This window comes from Ixodes scapularis, unplaced genomic scaffold (genome assembly GCF_016920785.2).
Source record: "Ixodes scapularis isolate PalLabHiFi unplaced genomic scaffold, ASM1692078v2 PGA_scaffold4__175_contigs__length_147842914, whole genome shotgun sequence".
Taxonomy (NCBI): domain Eukaryota; kingdom Metazoa; phylum Arthropoda; class Arachnida; order Ixodida; family Ixodidae; genus Ixodes; species Ixodes scapularis.
In genome coordinates, this window is record NW_024609879.1 from 146078855 (window position 1) to 146101710 (window position 22856).

Consider the following 22856-nt stretch of genomic DNA (forward strand, 5'->3'; position numbering starts at 1 on the left):
GGACGGCCGGGGAGGAGGAAGCAGACAGAACGCTGGAGAAGAGAAGGGGAAGCCTCCTCTCTCTTTGGCGTTCCATCTTCTTCCTCCTCCCCGCCCCGTCTTACCCTCGCCTGACCTTCTTGAGTTGCAACGGATTATATAGTAATGGTAGTTTAATACCAGGCGTCACAATGTCACGTGCCACCGCGATTATGACGTCACATCGCGTGGCGTTATCACATCACGCAACGTCACATTGTCGCGTGACGTCGTAATGTCACGTTACGTCACATGACGCCGCAAAGATCTAACGGCGAAATTTCCCCGCTCAGTTCAACGGAACGATGCTTGTGTGCAGTATGTGTACAGTTGGTACATCCTTAAAGACGTACTGGGAGCCCGGCGGACCAATCAGTAGCCTCCCCGATCGTCAACTGACCTCCCCCCCCCCCCCCCCCCCCCCTCATTCTAAACAAAAGGGTGTAGCCATTACACCCCTCGTCACGTATACGACACCCCAATACTTGAGTTCGAGGTAGAACACTCACTGCCCCAACTTGTGCGAGAGGAACCTTTGCAAACGCTGCGATTATAACATATTAAACAGCTAAAGTTCGTATCAAATGCTACAGAAAGACATCAACAAAGGTTTTGCACTAGAGCCAAGAATACCCCGATAACCGTTTCAGAGCGCAGCTCTTATAAGCCCCGTTTACACACTTGCAACCGAGTACGACCGAGAGGGACGAGACCTGTTGAAACCTCTTAAAATTTCTTAGGACTAGAGAACACACTGGCATTCTGGCGCCATCCATGCGGTGGCCCTGGAACTGCATTTCACAAGAGCGAAGGTTTTGCGGGATTTCCGAGGTCAAACGTGCGTAATACCTATTAAAAAGGCTCGTTTATAACGTTGACAAGTGTTTTTCGAGCCAAGAAAGAAAGGATAATGCGCGAGAGAAATAGAAAATATGCCGAACCGCCAAGTTTACACTGCTACCCAATAGATGGCGCCAGTGTGTCCTCTCGTCGTAAGAGATATTAAGGGGTTCTAAGGGCATTCGGTGCTAAAAGGTCGCAAGTGTGTTAACGGGCCTTTCGGCGCCCGTTTCCGGCTTCAGCGACGTCGCCGTCACCGTCGGCTTAACCGTGCTTTGCATCATGGGTCGTTTCCCATAATGACGTCACACGTGACGTCACGTGTGACGTCACGAAGGTCACTCGTGAAGGCCACGACCTTCACGAGGCCTTCACAAGTGACGTCACGAGGTAGGGAGAGGAGGATGGAGGAGGAGGTGAGGGAGAAGGATGGGGGAGGAGGGGCATACACTCCTCTCCGTCCCCTCCCCTCCTCCCTCTCAAGGGCTTCGCCTAATTCGGCATTACAGGGAGTTGTTAACGTCTTTCATCTTTTTAGAGTCAGGAGTCACACTTACATTGGCTATTGTAATAAGTTTTACAACTCGGCTATCAAGCCGCTCGTGAAATTTGAAAGCGTCGGCTCAACGTCAGTGCGCTTTAAAGGGACACTGACAGGGTATTTATGCTCGCCGAGGTTTTTAGTTGTACGTGACATATGAGAGCTCAACTACCCAGAACAGAATTTGCGGCTCGAAATTCGGTTTCTTTCCGCCCGAAAACCGCCGATCAAGAACTGGCCGGTTCGAGTCTCGCTCACTCTCTTTTTCGCGGTCACGGGCCGTTTTCTAAGGTATCGATGCGACCACCAAATTTGATCGAAGTCGTGGGTCACTGAAGGCACACACTCAATATTAAAAATAGAAAAAAATATGAAACCCATTTTTTGTGGCTTCTAAAAAGCTGTAAATACGTTGATTGAAAAAAAAAAAAAAAGTTCCACAGACAACCGGAAGCATTCTGTGCGTTCGTCGTTTCGTGTATCGTGGGACTCGCGGGGACGGCGATGGCAGCGGGCGACGGGCGTGGGACCTCTATTTCAGAACTGTCGTTCGCGGTACCGGCGAATTCTGTCTACCTTTAAAAGAGAAATTTGGGACTGATCAAAAGAATTGGTATTCATCCCGTACGACACGCCCGGCCACCAAGCCGATTTGCACGAAGACGTCGCCGAGCCGCCGCTCCCTTCTTGTGGTTGAAGACATCGCTCGCGCAAACGTCAAGCACGACGTGTCTACTTCGAGTTGAATATGCACGCGTACGATTTCTTTACTAGGTGCGAATGTCCCCAAAGCGTGGTGCTTCCCGACTTCGACTCGGGAGTGCTTTTGCTAGAGAAAAATCGACAGCAAACTTTCCAACTTAGTTTACCGGCTTAATTATTACAAAGGAGATCCACCAGAAAAGAGATCCCCCAGTAGCTCAGTGGGAAAGACATCCGTTTCACACGCGGTAGGACCGGGTCGATCCCCCGTGAAACTTTTTTTTTTTTTTTTCAAACATTTGTTAATGTTTACGTATCTTTTTTTTTTTTTTTTACAATTATCGCTGAAGAAACAAACAAAAAAAAATAACAAACAAATGTTGCGGACGATACTTCGCTGAATTAAATGGTATGTGATTTCCTTTTTGACACCTGCGAACTCAATGTAATCACTTTCCACAAAATGCAAGGAGCATATAAATCAGGTAGCGTCCGCTTTCCGAGGTGCCCGTATATGTTCTACAGGAATTGCAGCCAGCCAATGGTCCCGATCCCGTTGATCTTTCGGAAACTCTGTCGCACAATGCCACTTTTTTTCGGATGCAGGACATGTAAGCCAGCTCTTCACGCAACATCTTGGGTGTATTCTTTTCGGAGCCGATCATGGAAATTCACCACGGGCACTCGCTACTCATCTCCGACTCCTCAATGTACAAAACAACTCATCTTGGAGTACAGAACAACGAGCGTAACAAACATAACTGCAAAAGAATCGCCCGGCGAGCAGTTCCCGCACGCCGCATCGCACGCCGCATGTCGTGTCGTCTGCTACAGAAAAAAGAAAAAAAAAAAAAAAAAAAAACGCACGGTCGGGTGTAGCCACGTGACTTCCGCCACTGACTCTCTTCTCTCCACTTCTCCGACCTCCGTCGGGTTTCGGTTTCGGTTTCGAGCAGTTGCGTCTTTCGGCTTTATTAAAAAAATACGCTACTCTGTTGCAAAATATTAATTGGGTAGTCCTCCGACACCATAATGAAGCCCCTGGCAAAAAATGAAAAAAAAATTTTTGGGGGGTGTCTGTGTCCCTTTAAGGCCCGTTTACACTCTTGCGACCGAGTACGACCGAGAGAGACCAGACCGGTTTTTAAGCCCCTTGCGATCTCTTAGGACCAGCTCCGCTGCCTCGCATCCGGTCCTAAGAAGTCGCAAAAAGCTTAAAAACCGGTCTGGTCGCTCTCAGTCTTAAAGGGAAGATGGGGCACTTCTACATTTGAGAAAACACGCTTGAATTGCGTTCATTTGGCCTTTAGAATAACAGATATCAAAATTGTATTTCAATGCGACGCGCTGGAGAGCCATACGAGCAATTTCAAAATAGGACTGAAGCCCCGCCTCCCTAGCCTTGGGCAGCCAAAAGAGCCGTCGATGACGTCACGGACAGCGACTGTCTTTCGCGTTTTTCTCGCGTTTAACAATACTTACGCAGCAAATGGTTTGGGTATTCGGGTTCACCGGGTAAAAATACACTAGAATTCACTTCTAACTCATTTTTTTCAAGAAGCTCCGTAGCTTCCCTTTAAGGTTCATACGCACATTCGCGTTTGAACGCGTTTGAGTGCGTTGCGGAGTCCTTGCGGCCAGGCGCGGTCGCTTGCGGAGCGACGCGCGCCTTCCCGCAACGCTCGATAGCGCGACGCAAGCGAGTAGAGACTCGCTCAACTTTCCGAAGCATTGCGGTGCGTTCGGCTGCGTTCAACCAATCAGAAGCCGAAAGAGGAGAGGGGGTGACGTGTTCGCTCGCCCCACCCGGCCGACTTGGCGAGACGTATCCGGTTCGCCGGACGCAGTGCTTGCTTTCTTGTTTTGGGGAGCGGTGGAGACTGTATTTTCCAAGGCTGCGATGGTTCAAGCTTGACAAAATGTCGGGGAAGCCGGCGAGATTCTCCCAAGATCGAACACCTCGACGCTGTCGCTGTGCGCCGCCATGTTGCCTTGGATTTCGCTTACTATTGGTGAGCCACTAGCGACGATAGCGCGTTCTTATTGGCTCTTGACTGCGGTTGACTGCGCGTCAACGCAACTGTGCGTACAAGCTTGGCGCAAGCGGTCTTCGCAACGCAACGCGCCCGCTTGCCGCTACTGAACGCACCGCGCTCAAACGCGAATGTGCGTATGGGCCTTTAGTCGGTCGCAAGAGTGTGAACGGGCCTTATATGTGAACGGCGCTTTACGCCCAACTGAAGTTTTGGGGTGGAAGAATATACCCCTTTTTTATTGCGCTTTTTGCGTTTAGGGAAAGGGTTGGGGCGTGATCACGGGGCGAAAGATAGACCTACGTGTGGTCCGACTGTCACGTAGCTTCCAGCTCACTGTCAACTGTAGTGCCTCGGCTGTCGCCGTTGCTCAATCACAGGACACGACCAGAAACTCGCTTTTTTTAGTTATTTATTTATATATTTGCGCGTGCGTGTGTGTGTGGGGTGTTCGCAGACTTGGGAAGGAATCGGTTACTTTTTCGAGTATTGTTCTAATGGCCACTTTACTTTTTTGGGGGGTAGTAATTTGTAATGTAATTTCGTTACCAATATTGTAGTGGATCATTTTGATTACTGGTTACTTAAAAAAATATTAACATAGTACAAAAACCTGGAGCAAAGAGCGGGCAATTCAGCAGCATAAAGATAGCAAGTTCGACAATACAAAAAAAAAAAAAAATGATCTCGAAGGGGAGAATACCCGAAAAGAAAATACGATTTGTTGTATGGCTGGCCTCTATAACCACCAGAAAAACGTGCGAGGCATATACAAATATGCGAAAAACAAATATCAAGAAAACAACGTCAGGTATTGGCTCTGCCTCTTTCCATCACCTTCCATCGTGTTTTTCTTGGGAAAATAAGCGCCAAAAAAAAAACACGGTTTTTTTTGGCGCTTATTTTTCCACGATGTACCAACTGGCCCATCTAAGCATTTTATTGTGTTTTTCTTCTTCTCCCGGGCAGGAGAAAGCCCTTTGTGTTTCTTTGTTTTTGACTTTTCCACCGTTTCACCCTTTCCAACATCTTCGACGTCTCCCGCCACCTGCACTGACATCAAACGCGGGTCCGTTCATGCGTACGTCGACAGTGCGTCAATGCTTGTATGCTCACGCTCCAAAGGCCCGTTTCCAAAGGGAGCTTTCGTAGATCGGCTTCCTTAGTTCCGAATCTCGTAGCGTAGCTATAGACGCTGCTACAGAGCGTGCGCACCGCTAGCTTCGTCCGCAGAATTCCAGGAATCAGTTCCGTCCGCCGTAAGCTATAGCGGGATGGCGGGTCTGGTTGCAGCGAATTCGCTGCCTCGTCAGCTTACAGGTGAACGGAGTCCACTGACATTCTCTTAAATACAAAGTTTTATTTTATTTATTTATTTCACAGGGGATATACACGATGCGGGCGTGCGTGAAAGGGAAAGTAGTGTTGCGGGAGCATTTTTCGACACATCGCAATTGTTTCTATTGTTCTCTCGATAACTGTACGGGAAAAGTAACGTGAAAGTAATTTATACCGCTTACCGATTAAAGTAATCCGTCACCTTTCAGCGAAACCAATTTGTAAGGGCAATCTGTTCCATTTGAGGCTGGATAATTTGTAATCGTAATTCATTACGTTTTTCGAGTAACGGGCTCCAAAGTCCGGTGTTCGGCGTGAATAGGTTCCGGCTGCCTGCACGGTCCGGCGTCGAAGAGATGGATCATTTGTTTCCTGTGTCTGCCGCCGCCGCCAGTCCCCGGTATTCTATTTGGGGGTTATGGTCTCGAGGAAGTCCAAATGACCGTTTGTTTTCGTTAAAGGGCGACGCGCGTGCGCGCGTGCGGCGCCATTGTGGGCCGTTTTGGACTGCGCGCTTTTGTCGCCGGGCTCTTGTGTAGCGCACACTTGAAAGGAACACGCAGTGCGGACTCGCCGGCGTCTTTGCGCGGGACCCCGTGTTTAACTTGTGTGTCTGTCTGTACCCCTTTGCCGAATGTCGCAACACTCGGACGCTCAGTCGTCTGTTCGGTAAGCTTTCTTCCTTTATCCGAGATTGAATTCATTCGGAGATTTTATTTATTTATTTAATCGATATACCCCGAAAGTCCTATTCTGCGCTAAAGTGGCACTCATGTAGATTCTGAGATCGTCTGTTTATGGTGATAACTTAGTCTACGCGTGCTCTAAGCACCCTAGAAGCCCCGAAATTACTCCAGCGGTGGAAGTGCTGCGCCATTTGCGCCTAATTGCGCCATGAACAAAAGTCTGCTACGTCTTGCGCCAAAGTGCAATTTTTGATAAGAATTGCGCCGCACCTGCGCCAAAATGAGCGAAGAAAGAAAATTTATACCGGGTAATATTTTTTATTCTAAACAGCAAAAAAAAAGGTGTCCTTATTGCTACGTGAATGCCGTCTTCACTGTATATGTCTTGAGTTCGGTGGGCATTTGAGGGGTGAACAACCGTTACAGTCTGGTGGTAATGAACTAATATTCGTTAACCTTTTAATTCGTGAAAACACCTACGGTTCTCATTATAAACTTGCTGAGCGCGATTTAAAACCACTAAATGAGTCATTTTCATAAAGACGTTGAGCGCTTGAGAAGCGCATTAGTGCGCTAATTACTTACGACTCGTGCCTGCAGGAGAAGGGCTACCGGGTGCGATAAAGGCGGCCGCACGATTTTTCCGTCTCTTATCATAGCCCCTGCCTTGTACGTGCTGCTCGAATGGTAACATTTTAGCGCACTGCTGGGCTTTTCACGCGATCAAAGTCTTTCTGAAAATTGCTGATTTAGCGGTTTTAAATTATGCTCAGCAAGTTTCTAATTGCAACCATTAGTGTGTTTTCACTAATTAAAAAGTAATGAACGGAGTTTAGTTTATTAGTCATCAGACTGACGGTTGTTCGCCCCTCGAATGTCCTGCCGTGCTCAAGAAACATATAATAAAGACGACATTCACGTAATAGTAAAGACGCCTTTGTGTTTTTAGAAATTCTGTTTCGAATAAAAATGTATCACTTTGTATATATACTACAGGGGGGCATCGGGGCTCGTGCCCCCCCTGGTAAAATCTGGGGGGAACGGAGCCGAATGACATGGGTGAGCGCCCGGAGTTATCGCGATAAGCTCAGTAATTATGCCCGGTACCATTCCACTTTCTTTTTGTCTCGGTAATCGTTTTATTTACAAATCAAAAATCTGCGCCGAGACAAAAAAATTTAAGGATGCTTAAGCACTTTTTATGAGTTGTGAATGCCAAAGCATGGAAGTCGTTCTTCCAGTCCCTTGGTAGGAAGGACACGTTTCGCTACTGCCGAGGTTGCGGCCGACGGCCGAGCGCGCCCTCTCGTGAAGTGGCCGCGCTGCGCTGAGCTCGGCCGTGCAGCCTTTCCGGAGTTTGCCCGGGCAGGCTCTGCGGTCAAGCCCGCACGTCTTACCGGCGGCCGGGCCGCTGCGTGCGCTGCGCCGCCATGGAGAGGGCTTCTCTGATCGCGTTCCTTGGAACTGCGTCGCGCGAGAGCCAATGGGAGCCTCGTTTCTTGAAACTATGACGCCCGCGCCAGCCAGTGGGAGCCTATCCATCAGATTTCTGCTACGGACGACAGGCTTCGCTCCATTGGGAGAGGGGAAGGTGCCGCTTGGCGCGGCTGCAAAAGCTGACGACGTCGGTTCGCTCCACGGGACAGTTAATGCTTTCGCATTAATAAGTGCGGGTCTATATTTGAATAGATGGTAGTCAAGGTTGTTCCCGTGCTGCTGTCGATCGAAAAAAATGGCGAACTTTGACTTCACTCTGATTCAACGCCGTTGAGGACCAGTGTAACTCGCTCAATGTGTAGGTTCTCATAATATTTGGGGCGTGGTTGTTTTGACAGTTCATATATAAAATCTCGAGTTTGGTAGATTCATAGAGCTGGGGGGGACGCGTTTTTGTTGATCGACGAGCTAGTTTTTGCGGACATTTTACGGAACTTTTATATATACAGCCTAAATAAACCGCGGGCTCTAAAAGCGCAATGGGAGAGAAGCGTTATCCCAACTGAAGTGTTGCACTGATTCATTTCTCATCATTTTTAGAGCGCAGCTCTTAGGGGCCCGTTTCCGGCTTGAGCGGCGTCGGCGTCGCCGTCGGCGTCGGCGTAACCGCGAGGTCACGTGACCCCCCGAGGTCACGTGACCCACCCAGGTCACGTGACACCCCTAGGTCACGTGACCCCCGAGGTCACGTGACCCCCAGAAGTCACGTGACCCCCTGAAGTCACGTGACCCCCAGAAGTCACGTGACCGCCTTGAGGTCACGTGACCGCCTTGAGGTCACGTGACCCCCTAAGGTCACGTGACCCCCTGAAGTCACGTGACTTCTGGGGATCACGTGATCCCCTAAGGTCATGTGACCCTTCAGGTCACGTGACCCCCGAGGTCACGTGACCTAAGGGGTCACGTGACCCACCCAGGTCACGTGACACCCCTAGGTCACGTGACCCCCTTAGGTCACGTGACCCCCAGAAGTCACGTGACCCCCTTAAACGTGACCCCCTTGAGGTCACGTGACCCCCAGAAGTCACGTGACCACCTTGAGGTCACGTGACCCCCTAAGGTCATGTGACCCTTCAGGTCACGTGACCCCCGAGGTCACGTGACCCCCAAAGGTCACGCGAACCGCTGAGGTCACGTGACCCCATGAGGTCACGTGACCCCCTGAAGTCACTGACCCCCTTGAGGTCACGTGACCTCAAGGAGTCACCTATCCCTCAGTACGCTTCCATTTTCCTCCTCAAGAGCTGCGCTCTAACCGGCGTTACAGGGAATTGTAAACGGCTTTCATTTTTTTATTGCTAATTTTAAATGGAACCTTCTTTGACTAGAGCCTCATTTCTGAAAAGAACGCTATGTGTTCCTTTGGCTCCCTATCTATTCTTATGACAGAAGCTTATAAGTTATACGCTTCAGTGTCAAAGAGGACCCCTCGGTCATTATGAAGGATAAACTCATTTAACGATGTAATCACTTTTTTTTTCGAGGTACCTGCTAGCAGATGTTCGCATCTGCCCCAAAAGGATCGTAACTGCTCCAATGCAATGTATTGCCTGCTACAGAACCTGCTACAAAAGGTTAAAGGCCGCTTCCATCGCTGTTACTGCCATAGCGGCCGATTTCCCTATTAAAAGTCCAATCAAGGATCGTGACTCGCCCCTTTTTCTGCGCCTTGCCGCAGACACCAGGGGGCCGCCGTCGAACGACGTTTTCAATCAACACTTGCCGTATTACGTCTCTTACACCCAAAGATTTGGCGTTTTTGTCAAACTATAATACACAACGGGACCATATAAAAATAGCTATAATAGTAACGTTCGGAATCTCCACGCAATTGACTCATTTCATTGGTTAGATTTGATAAAGGTAACAAAAAACCCGAAAATGCCCCCCTTCCCTTCCAAAAAAGGAAAATGGTGTTTATGTATTTTTAGTCTGCTGTGAGTGTAATAGGACGTTTTTCCATCTAAAATTATCCTTTTTTTCTGTTTTTTTTTTACTAAAGTTTGGCCAACAAGATGCCATCAAAACAAGCTCTCGCAAAAAGTAGTCGAGTGCCCTTAGAGTAACTGTATAGGCTCTGGTTGCAGTTACTTAGAGTAACTGCATATGCTCCGCAAGCGGAGCATATGCAGTTACTCTAAGTGCCCTTTTCGGTCCGCGCCATCTGTCGGCTAGCCCTGGAACCATTTTCCGTCTGCTGCGGCTGAAGGTTCGACAATATCTGCGAAGGTTCGACAATATCTTAGAGTAACTGCATATGCTCCGCAAGCGGAGCATATGCAGTTACTCTAAGTGCCCTTTTCGGTCCGCGCCATCTGTCGGCTAGCCCTGGAACCATTTTCCGTCTGCTGCGGCTGAAGGTTCGACAATATCTGCGAGATCAAGCCTACTCACTATCTACGAGTAATGGTCGCTTTTAGGTAGACTCCCGTGCTTTCAAAGTTTATTTCTCGTGAAATTCGTACGGTGTTTTTCGGTGTTTATTCTTTTGCCGAATATTCGGAGTTTATCGGTGTTTATTTTGGTTAGATTCCCGATTCTCCGAAGTAGGAAGTTTATTTTTGCTATGTTTCCAAATTTTTTAAAGATTGAAAATAGAAATCATATTAACCCGCGGGTATAGATTTATAAAAACGCGCGTGTACCACGTGACACTGACGCCCTTCCCATTAGTTGTACTAACCCTCCCGCGGTAAAACATGAAAAAAAAAAACGTATTAAAATCAGTGAACTCTTCGACGTAGTCGTCGGAAAGCTTGTTTTCTTTTCATCCTCTCGCTTTCCCCCTGTGGCTGGCCGGGGAGATGTGGGGTGATAGAATCACAGCCGTATACCCACTCTGGAAACCAAAACAGTGATCTGTGTCGTGACCCGAAATTGCAGTGCCCCGTTATCCTGAACGAATTCCCCGACTGGATAAACGGTAAACCTTCTCTGGTCAATACTACGAAATTTTGAAAACATGATGTCCGCTGAACCCGTGCTCTGAATAAACTTAATGCAGAAAACCGATTTTTTTATTTTTTTTTTTTTTTTTGCCATCCTGACCTTTAAATTCGGAGTGTTTCGGATAACTCCGAATTGAAGGAAAGTTTGCCGGCGAGTGTCGTTCGGATTTTATCGTGTTTATCCGAAACACGGAACCCTACTTATAACATTGTTTATACGTATGGTTCAAGCCCACGATGAAAGAATGATAGGTAAAAAAAGTTGGGAGGGGAATGGAGACAAATTGGAAGTGTTCCATCGCTGCCCGACAGATGGCGCCAGCGTGCTTTCTGCTCGTAAATGCTCATGCGCGGTTCACACTCAATCGACGACGTGTGAACCGGCCTTTACTCAAGGGGAGACTGGACAGCTTCCTAACAAACTTGTAAGAGTAACATCAGTTTTCGTACAGGGTATGCCTTCTTTGTTTGTTTCTTTTACATTCCGCCGTCATGTTTTCAGAAATGACCGGGGAGTTCATCGCGAGTTGTGTGGGAACGCCATTGAATGGAATGGATTTCTTAGCTGGATAGTCAGTAGCCGTTAGTGAAGGATTTTAATGCGAAAGCATTAACTGTCTGATGGAGCGAGCCGACGTCATCAGCTTCGGAACCATGCAAAACGGCACCTTAATAAAACCACGCGCAAAGCTAGTCAACGGCACTTTTTACACTTCGGTCCCACTGGCTTGCGCGCGTCGACGAGGCTTTCATTGGCCGTTGCGCGTCAGTTTGTGTGGTGTCATCCTGACTGTGTTATCTCACTATTGTGTTATCCCTGATCACCGGGTTCGCTCGCCTCTTAACGGTTGTACGGCGCGTGGCAATATACACGGCGCATGGAATAAACCCAGGGGTCCGTTCTGCTGGGAACTACGTTGCTGTCTGTTCCTTCCTCGCGCCGCAAGGCACACGACAGTTTGAACGATCGCTCACCCGATGGCGCTGCGTGTCCGCGCGGCAGCGGCTCCACCGTTCCACGCCCAAGGTCAGTGCGTTATACGCCGCAGATTAAAGGGAGCGAAGAGCGGCGTGGCGTGCTTTCGCATTCACAACTCATGAGAAGCGCTTAGATGCATTTTTTTTTTGCGAACGATGAAGTAAAGATGACGTTTCGACGTAACATGGGGCACCAGCGTTAGCTTTACTACAATGAACCCGAGATATGGGTTAACGAGGAAAACAATTAATTTCAAAAGTATATTAAAAAAAAAAGGAAGAGGGATAATGGGGGCTGGAATTCCAAATGGGAGTTGAGCTTGAGACGGTTGCCGGGAGGCAGCAACATGTTGCCCGACAGTTGTTGCCGCGATGTGACACTGTCGTCGGCAACACGATTTTTGCTCGTGTTGCCAGATAGAGTTTTCGAACTGTTGTCTCAGTGTGACATGGTCTTTAGGCTATTGTTGATTCGTCTAGCCTTGACTCCATCTGTGCTTCGTGATTGACGAAAGTCGTTCTGCAGAAAGCGGTGATTGTCTGGTCTGCTGCGCGCTGCACAAAGAAGCATCCTCGAAAAAAGAATAAATGGTTGCACGGAAAGTTTCTGACCTTGTCGCTGGAGGGCACACGACACAGTGCGGGTGGCTGGTCTGCTCCTTTGTACACCACGTGGCGCCTTCGCTTTTCCTCTCTTTTCAATTTTCTCGCCTATACAACGGAGCGGTATATAGTGTCCAGTTCCACGTTCTGACGCGAACTTGAGGACGCTGAGCACGCGAGGTGCGTTCGCGCGTGACTACGTGCGAGTTGGACAACTTTCGTGTGGACACTCTGCGGCCTGTTTCCAGGTGACACAAAGGACTGCAACGACGAAAATCTAAAGCTGCTTGGAAAAAACACACACACACACACACACAAAAAAAAAAACACGTTTTTTGTTACTATGGGCTCCCGTGCACTCTAAAAAAAAAGGGTGTCATGGGGTACACCCATAGGGGGTGTAAGTGCTTGTCACATATACTACACCCTTTGGGGGAATACAAGTGCACCCCAAATATGGGAGTACGTGTACACCCGTTGGTGTGGTGCACATGTACACCCTTTCCTACAGAAATCTCACTCGAAGGGAACACAGGTGCACCCCGTTCAATGGTGTACGGCTACACCTCTTTCTACACCCAATGAGATGAAAGGGAACACAGATGCACCCCATTCGATGGTGTACGATTGCACCGCTTCATACACCCGCCTCACTCAAAGGGAACACAGATGCACCCCACTCAATAGTGTACCATTACTCCCCTTTCTACACCTACTGCTCTCAAAGGGAACACAGGAGCACCCCGTTCAGTAGTGTACTGTTACACCTCTTTCTACACTCACTGAATTCGGAGAGAACACAGATGCGCCCGATTCAAAGGTGCATGGTCGCAGCACTTTGTGCACCCGTTTCATAACTTCATAAACCTATTTAAGACATCAAGGAAAACAGTAAAAAATGTATGCGCCCCGGTGATTGCAAGAAGGCAGGAAAACGGACACACGGTATTGTTTTCAAATCTCATAGAGGTTTATTAGACGGCCTATTTCGTAAACAAGTACAAACTTGCAAGCAATCTGTCATATCTGAAGACGTACAAAGAAGCTTTTACACAACTGAAATGATTACTAAGCAAACAAGAACCGGGGATGAGTCTTAGGTAGTGTCCATTCTGCCAGCAGCCGGTAAAATTGTTTCCACAAAATTCCACCGGCAGTCGCCATAAATTCATCGAACGACGTTTTGTCGACAGCTCAGATTAGCTTTTCTATATTAGCTTCTCTCCTTTCTTTTCTTGTAATGAGCCGCCCCAGAATGTATCCGCGAAGTGACGTGTATGGGTGGCACAGGTGGGCTAACATTTTCGTAATGAGCCGCCGCAGACTGTCGCCACGAAGTAGCGCGAACGGGTCGGCTGGGTCGGTGAGCACGCGCCTCAGAGATACACGCGCGACAAAATGTCCCTACAGCGTGCATTTTGCGTAGCGAGTGACGATGAAACGTTAAGGCCCGTTCACACTCTTGCGACCGAGTACGACTGAGAAATACCAGACCGGTTTTTAAGCCTCTTGCGATCTCTTAGGACCAGCTCGGCAGCATCGCTTCCGGTCCTAAGAAGTCGCAAAATGCTTAAAAGCCGGTCTGGTCTCTCTCGGTCTTACTTGGTCGTAAGAGTGTGAATGGCGACGTAGTGTCAATGAAACGTGTCTACAAAACGTGTATCGGCAAAAACGTGTTTTCACAAAACGCCAGGAGAATAAGAAAGTCAGTATTATACCTGCGGTTGTCACATGATTGTAGTCAGCTGATGGCAGGCGACTGCCGATAGAATTTCGGGGGAATTATTCTCCCGGCTGCTAGAAAATAGACGCTGCCTAATTCTAGAAGTAATCCGGAACGGAACTGTCAATTGTTGCAAAGGAGTAGGTTGCAGAGCACTTACGATGAAAACGCCGGACTCGAAATATGTAATCCGAAATATATGTCGACACGGGCACTGCAGAACAACACAAAAACGAAAGGAAAGGGGTCCTTGAAGATCCAACACAATGTAGCAGAAGCAGTAGTTCGCCGAACCGAACACTAAACTCATCAGAAGAATTCCTTGGGCTTTTCTGAAGAACTCGCTTGTTGCCGATATACTCGTAGGACTTTTCAAACACTAAAAATCTTGGCACACTCGAATACATCGTCGCGGACGAAATCTACGGCAGCCCCGCTGGTCGCGGCACAGCGCACAAGAAACTAGGCCGGGAAGTACCGAGATAAAAAAAAAAAAAAGATACTAAGTCATCCATGAAACCTTTACCTTCTTCCGTGGTTTCAGCTTATGGAGAGAAAGAAAAAAGAAAGGAGTATGAAAATTGCAGCTCCTTCAAGGCCAAAAGGGGGTGCCCTCGCAAAGGCTTATCTTCAGGGGCAACCCAACAATGAACACAACGAAAGGATTATTCACTTATATCCTCTTGAAAGTTCGACCCAAAGTTAATAGTGCAGTGGATGCTATCCGTGGCCTTGGCCTTCAGGCAGGTGCCGTGCTCTGCCTTATCTCTAGCTTGGAGACTATAGTCACGTGATACTACCCGGAGACCCAATTGGCCTAAAACAAGCATAGCGCCCACTCTACTGTCTATACCGAGTGAATGGGATAGCTCCATACTTCCTAAGAAACTGCCAAACCCAACAAGTGACCCCCAAAGGGGAATCCAAGAACAAGCTGATCGGGACGCGCGGCTAGCGTGGGGGTGCACTGATACACCCAGAGGTTTTTAAGGGAGAGGAGGATGCTCATTGTCGGTGTACAAGTACACTGGATGGGAAACGCAGGGTGCATCTTTTAGGAAAAGGGTGCATGTGCGCCCGATGCACCCGACTACACCCTTTTTTTCTTATGGTGAATTCCACTCGTAGATCTGGAGCGCTTTCCAAAATCCGCGAGGGAGGCGAAATTCCGCTCCGTGGGACCCGCTCCGTATCGACGAGGGGAAGATAAACTTGCATTTTTGGAGCGACCTCCCCCACACCCCTCCCCACCCCTTCTCCTTCCGCCGTTCAAAATGGCCGCTGCTCGAACTTGACCAGCCCACCAACGCCTCAGCCGGCTGATCTTTCCGACGACCAGTGACGACTGTCACTGCTTAGCTGCAGAAGTAACACGCGACACAGGCCGGGTGGAATTATACGTACCACGGCGCCCATGTCACAAATAGCGAAGACGTCCGCGTTCGGCACCGTCACATACCTTTCGGCCGCCTCGAAGCGGCGGGGCACGGACAGCGATTGCCAGCGGTGGAGTTCAGATTGCTAGTACGACTTTAATAAACACAGAGGTAACAAACCATCACTTGCGCGGTCGTTGCCTAACCACTTCTTGCTTTATTTCACGGGAAAACGCCGATGGAATGCAGTGTAAAAAGGTAAACAATCACTGGCTGCAGAATGAATAGGCCTAACCTTGCGTCTGCCTCCGGCTTTTCTGTCGTTCTTTTTTTCGTTCTTCCTCGGTGATCACAGATGTCAGCGCTTACGATTTGCCACGCTCCACATTCCCGGCTTTTTATCCCTGATCTACGCGAGGTAGAAGCGTTCGAGCCGTCACAGTCCAGAGTAAACAACCGACGCACCCGAACAGATCCAACTCCACGACCCGACCGTGGCCCGACCGGCCCGCCGATCTCTCCAACCTCGCCGCGCATGCGCACCGCCGATTTAGACGGAAATCACGTGGGCCGCTCTGTCAATTTCCGGAGAGATCTGTGAAATCCCGCAGAGCAAGTTCGGCGGAGTTTAGGGCGCTCCGTGGAGCGGGCGCTGCCAGAGATCTACGAGCGGAAGATGACCAACTTGAGCCAGATCTGCGAGCGGAATATGCGCGCTCCAAATGGAGCGCTTTTGGAGCGCTCGAGATCTGCGAGCGGAATTCACCATTAGAGTGTGCGGGCGGGCATGCCTCGTTGCATTTCTCGACGCAACGAGGCATCGTTAGCTATAGAGGATCGCCGAATCCACCCAGAGAAGACTAGAGGACTGGTGCTGCCAGAGAGCAAAACAAGTAGCGACGCAATTAGTGGGTATAGTTACTTTTGGCTGGAGCAGAGCATATGGACTCTGAACATGGTTAAACATGTTCAGAGGCTCAGAGTCCTGATCCCAGCTTACTACTCTTCTACGTATGGACTCTGTTCACCCGATCCAAAGAGAGTACCCACCGAGGTACAATCCGCCTTTCAGATGCCATCGATTGCGCCCGGTCTGCACTAGAGCCATTAGATGGAGCTACGCTCAAGGTATCGGCACTCCGTCGTCCGATCTGCTAGTGGGCGCCGCCATCTTGATGCTATAGTGCTGAGCAAACCCAACTGTCGAGCGTCACAATTCAGAGGTGCGAATTCCTCTGCTTTAGATCCGATGTTAAGAAGCTTGGGTGATATCGTTTCGCTCTGTCGGGAACTGTCTTAACGTGTCCCAAGAACGGAAAAACGTTTTCTGCGATTTCAGACGAAGCTTCAGGTAACTACAGCCACATAAGATGGCTGGAGTGTCGTTATAGTCTAAAAAAAGCGTAGCTTATTTAGTGGCTCTATATACTTTGCACTAGGCCTCAATGGCAGCGCTCATAAGACACTCAGGGAATGCGGCGGTGCGCATACTCTCCGCGTATACACCCTTTTGTTTGTGTTTGGCGTCGACATTTTTATGCGATGCCGTAATGGAAGAAGGCGGAAGTGCGTGCACGGATGTGCGTTGTGTGAAGATAATTCTGCGTGGTCGGCTCGAAAAGCGAGGAAGCCGTCTAGCTCTGGAGGGAATCCCGCTGCGTGGTTTCTGGAGATTGAGACGTTCGAATCGGTCGGCCCCGCCGGGTGTCGATGAGGGTATAATGTCGATACAGGAAGTCTTCAAGGAGCGAGCATAGCGTTCGAGTAATTCTCCTGGAACTTGACCAGATCACTCATTAGTGTACGAGCTCGGGTACGTTTATGTGTAAAAGTGGGCTCTTGAGGTTCATTGGCGGATTTCCTTGTCGAGCGTGCGAAGGAAAACCGCTAATGAAGGTCGATTGGTGACGCCTTGCGCTAAGAGATTGTTTTCGGAAATCAGCGGCATAGAAGGGGGGGAAAAAGGAATGGAAGAAAACAAAGAGAAAAAAAATTATGGAAGATATTCGATGGACGGACTTGGTCACGGCGCATGCTCAGAACTTTATAGTCGGTGAAGGGTTAAGAACTCGGGCTCCGCCTTCATCATGCGCTTGCTACCTTGTATGTATGTATACAACGTGCTTTTTCTTTTTTTTTGGCTGCCCCAAATTTTTATATAGAGGGGGGGGGGGGGAGTTATGTGAATGCGGTTTTCACTGTGTGTTTATTTGGCTCGGCAGACATGAGACGGAAATATAATCCTCACTGTTATCAGACTAATTGACTGAAATTCGGTAATTTTAACTTCTTAATCACTGTAATTAGGGTATAAGTTTATATAAGAAACTGTTTATATAAGAAACTTTGAGGGCTGTCGTATGCCAAGACTGTTCCATTTTGTAGAATTTCCGGAAACAGCCCGTGGGTTCCGAGATATCTGCCCCCAAATTTTTTACTTAGACGACTTTTTGTTTTCTCTCTCAATCTAGCAAGTTCGCGAAAGTGGGCGCTGTGGCTGAACTTTGCTACATTAGCCGGATAAAAGTGCGAAATTCGGGGACGAACATCGCGGAACACGGGCTGGTTACGCGAATGCAGCAAAACGGAAGAGTCTTGGGATACGACGGCCTCTAAGTTTGTAATATAAACATATACCCTAATTACAGTAATCACACAGTTACTTAACGAATTTGGTTAATTGCTTTCATAATAGTAATGGTTATATTCTCATCTAATATCCGCCGAGCCATATAAGCATGCAGTGAAAACCGCATTCATATACGTTTTCTCCCCTTTATTTCAAAATTTGGTGCATCTAACAAAAAACACCGTGTATATGTATATTTGTTTTGTATTTCCTCCGCTGTAGACATGAGGGGGGGGGGGGGGGGGGGGGGGGGGGGGGGGGCGTTGGAACCTCTAGAGCTGCATTTTTTTCCCCAACGCCTTCGTCACAAATATACAGTTTGTGTACAAATTTTGAGAATATAAACAAAGAATTGCGCAAGACCAGAAAGCTCAGAATCAGTTAAAACATATACCGGTCCGAAGTTTAGAAAGAAAATAAATAAACGAGAAGCGGATGTACACAACATGCGTCTAAACGTATCAGCCTCGTCGAGTATGCGGGTTTTGAAATCGGTGTAGCCGAATAAATGTACACTTCCTGAGTAATAATTAGCAATTGCACAAGCTCGATCATGCTCACAAAGACAGCGGGGAGCGGTGTTGCAAATGAGTTGGGCACACGCTGTGTGTGTGTGTGTGTGTTAGTGTGTGTGTGTGTGTGTGTGTGTATATGTATATGTGTGTGTATCGGTATCACGTTACGTCACGACGTCAGGGTTCGCGTGACGTCACGCGTGACGACATGACGTTTTTTTTTGGGTCCCATGGGTTTGTCAATTTATACAAATGACTCGGAAACTCCGCGTCACAGTCCTTGGTGGCGGAATTGTTAAGGACGGTTCCCTCGTGGGAATTCGTCCGATAAAAACACATTCTGGGTTAAAAACAACATTGGGATAATAAAGAATACACCTATGCACTTATGAGTTGTGAATGCGAAAGCACGTACGCCGCTCTTCGCTGCCTTCTTTAATCTGCGGCGTACAACGCGCTGACCTTGGGCGTGGAGCGATGGAGCCGCTGCCTCGCGGACACGCAGCGCTGAACGAACCCCTTGGTTGATTCCATGCGCCGCGTATATTGCCACGCACCGTACAACCGATAAGAGGCGAGCGAACGCGGTGATCACTGGTAACACAACAGTCTGATAACACAGCCAGGACGACACCCAACAAACTGACGCGCAGCGGCCGATGGGAGCCTCGTCGCCAGCCAATGGGACCGAAGTGTAAAAGGTGCCGTTGACTAGCTTTGCGCGTGCTCTCGTTAAGGTGCCGTCTTGCATGGTTCCGAAGCTGATGACGTCGGCTCGCTCCATCAGACCAGTTAATGCTTTCGGATTAAAAAAAAAAAAATTAAGGACACAGTTTTTCGTTGGTATACACTAGGCTATACGGCCCTCCTCTTTGGCGTGACCGTGTGCCGGGTCTCCTATATAGCCAACCGGCAACGGCCAGGCGGCGCCATCAGCGTGAGAGCGCGTGGTTATACCCTGTCTCGTTGTAACTTGGAAAAGGGTGAACGATAAGCCCCACATTGCGTGCCGAACGCTTCGAAATGCGCGACGTATACGAGCGCAACGCACATATATTGGAGCATGACGCAGCGAAAAGCCTGATACTTCTCCGGAGTTGAGGCGCGCTCCGGTGATACGCAGTCACATTCCGATTGGCCCGCCAGGGCCGTAGCTTCCGCTCTACTGGCACGTTACGCGATCACGGCTTCCTTGGATACCCAGTATTTCTTGCTTCAGACACTAGGCTAAGCGGCGCCACCGGAGTAAGCGCTCACGTTTGAACAATGCAGCCGCCACTCCCAGGGGTACCCAGTATTTCTTGTTTCAGTCGCTGGATGGCGCCAAACCAAACAGCATTGCAGGTTGCCTATATTTTGTGTCCCTGCTGCAGGTTCCGCTGAAGAAGACGACGTTCATGCTGGAGCGGCCGGAGACGGAGTCCGCGCAGGGCAGCCTGGAGGGTCAGGAGGCCTTCCCGTCCTTCTCCGACGTGGTGCTGGTGGCCCAGGGACTGTCCAAGGACTCCCCAGAGTGAGTACCACTACCACACAGTGTGTCCCTTCACGTGCTGTCCCCTCCGTGGGTGGCGTATAGCACTATGTGGTTCCCCGGAACGCCTGCGTGTCCGACTGGTTCTGTTAATCCGAACGCCGCCTAGAAGACGAGGCTTGCGCGTGACGTCATCGTTCGTGGGTCTCCGATCCTGCTGCGCGACGCGCTCGCGGCGATGGTGACGCAGGCTTGAGTAACCACCGTCCATACATGATTTCGCCCTTTAGTTCCTCTCGCCATACAGTTGGAAAGCTAGCATGTACAGTTACTCTAAAATAGAGGAACCACATACATGCGCCATTTTGGTTCCTCTAGTGACGGCGCGCGCGATCGAAAGCCTCGCTGTTGTCTGCCTTCCAGATATGGGCCGAATGCTAAGGATTTCTCATCCACAGAAGTAAGAGTATAATGTAACAACGCGATGTTGTCAGTACTGGTTTCAGAGCGCAATGATTTCAAGCTTCCATCAGGCTCACTACAAACACCATCGAACTTGTTCAGGGTGTTTAGCGACCGGGAAATGTCAGGGAAATTTTAATTACCGGGAAAAATTGGGGAATTGTCAGGGATATTGTCAAAAAGCGAGCCCAGTCAGGGAAAATGAGCCGGAAACGCCTTCGAGTGCCCTAAGCAGAGACTTAAGGACTTGGGAGAAGAAAAATAGGCAATACATTCTGCTCAGAGCGGACCGCGGGCTCTGCTCACCCGATGTAGAGTCTGCTACCCGATGCAAAGGGAACAGCCGACAAATCCAGTCCAAGCCTTGGATTGGATTGGACTGAGGGCACGACACCTGGCTTGATCCAGTTAGAGCTGCTAGATTTAGTAACAAATGGGAAAGCCTCAGATCCCAATCCAATCCAGGCATTAAGCTGAAAGTATCCGAAAGTGTGCATCTGAGGGCTGTGTACGCCATGCTGCCTTTCGAGTATTGACGTGTCTGGTTGAGCATCGTGTTTTCATCGTGTTTCCGGAAGTGGCCTCTTCACTGGCGATGACGGCGGCAAGAAAGTGCTCGTTTAATACGGACTGGACGAACCCGAATATTTCGGAATGTGCAAGTTCGGTTAAGCTTGTGCAAAATGATGCTCTCAATGCTCAATGCCTTACGTTGTAACGGTCTTATATATTTAACCGCCTTTATAAAGTGGTCAGGGAATTTCACCTGAAATTGTCAGGGAAAACCTGGAAAAGTCATGGAATTTCAAAATACTAATTGGCTAGACACCCTGCTTGTTGTTTCGAGAGGAATGACGCCACGAGAGAGAGCCATTAAAAGGACGCCACCAAAACAATATCTCGCCTCGAATAGGCATCTGTATAGTCTATGTGAATGCGCCATATGCCAGGCGCTCCGTTGGTCCATCTCGTCTCGTATACAGCGCCGTAAACGTGCTGAATTCCCCGAGGGGCGGCCGAAACTGACCTCCCGGATTTATGTGCCGAAGACTTTGTTTTAGCTCACCGCTTCGGTGTATTTCGGGCACAGCGGTTTTTCGGGACGTTCTCGAGCGGCGCTCGTATAAAACTTCCCAGGCCGCTTCTTTTTTTTTCCTCTCGAAGTGAGTCTTTCTCGGTGGGTGGGTTGGGCAAGTCGCCCGTGCTGCAGGCAGGCTGTACAGCGCGCATCCTTCGTTTAAGTGTTTACGTCCGCCCCCAGAGCGTGCGCCGCTTTTATACTTCGTTTCACCCCAAACTCGGCAAAGGGGCGAACGTTACGGCCCCAATTCGAGCCAATCGGAGCGCCGGGGGCGAAGCGTCCGACAGACCCTTACCAAAGGGTCCGGCATAGTCACGTGTCTCCTTCGGACGCGCCGATTGGCTCACTGGAACCGCAGCCGTCGCCCTCTGCCGAGTTACTAGAGTGAGAAGGAGTAGAGCGGCCGTGAGCGTGAAAATCGTGGCATAATTCTTGAGGGCGAAGTAGAGAAAACCCGAAAGAAACGAAAACGGTAGCAAGGGAGTACGTCTTAAGGGGTGTCCAAACAGGACACTACAAAACGCACGACTCCGACAAATCGTGAAAATTGAAGCGGACGCGCCCGCTTCAAGCCCGCTTCAATTTTCACGATTTGTCGGAGTCGTGCGTTTTGTAGTGTCCTGTTTGGACACCCCTTTACTCGTTGCAACCGCGCGTTATACCACGACGTAGATGGACTGCAGTGGCGCGATCCTAAAATTAAGAGGTCCCCTGGCTACCAAGGAGGTTGGATCGGAGGAGTGGGAGTGGCTCGCGACTATATACCGACACTGGAGCCGTCTCGGCGCTTAAAATGATCGCTGTTGCCAGTTATCGGAAACTTAATCTGAAATTGGGCAGAACGCTTTTCCATCGCCCGGGAACGTTCAAGAATATATGCCGAGCGCAAGTTCGCCTGCTTCTTGCGCAAAGGTTGCGTAGATGTCAAAACCCAAGCTCTGATTGGCTAAATGAAAAAGGAAAAAAAAAATAGTGGGTAGACCTGGAGGCATTTAACATTCAGGTCTACCCACTATCCTTTCAATCAAAGCCAGTCAGAAGTCAGAACTCGGCGTCTTTGCGACGTCAACGGAACTTTTGCGCGAGAAGCAGCTCGACTTGCTCGCCGCATGGTCCGCGACGCACTGAAACGGATATTGCCTAAGCTTTCCGACGCCGTATTTTAGGCTCGACAAGGAGCGATTTTTTGAATCGGTGACTATATACCGCCAAACGCACCCGTTTCTGCACTGTAGGCGCCAAAATGGCGGCAGCCGTCTCATAATCCGGAAATCCGTGGCGTGTCGATCACTCTAAGCGTATATAGAGTATTCTTAGCCCGTCACTGCCTATAGGTGGAAGTATTCAACATCTCCCAGAATCTGTTTTTATGAAAACAGAAATAGTTTTTTTTTCTAAGTGTGAAGTAATGTTGT

At 49.2% G+C, this 22856-nt stretch overlaps 1 protein-coding gene across 1 annotated transcript in view; it reads left to right on the plus strand.

Moving 5' to 3' along the window:
* LOC121837885 overlaps positions 1-19944 on the plus strand; it is a 72202-nt gene extending 52258 nt beyond the window's left edge. The window contains exon 14 of the mRNA XM_042293744.1: positions 19801-19944. Coding sequence (XP_042149678.1) covers positions 19801-19944 — 144 coding nt within the window. The remainder of the gene's footprint in view (positions 1-19800) is intronic.
* Positions 19945-22856: the final 2912 nt, after the last annotated feature.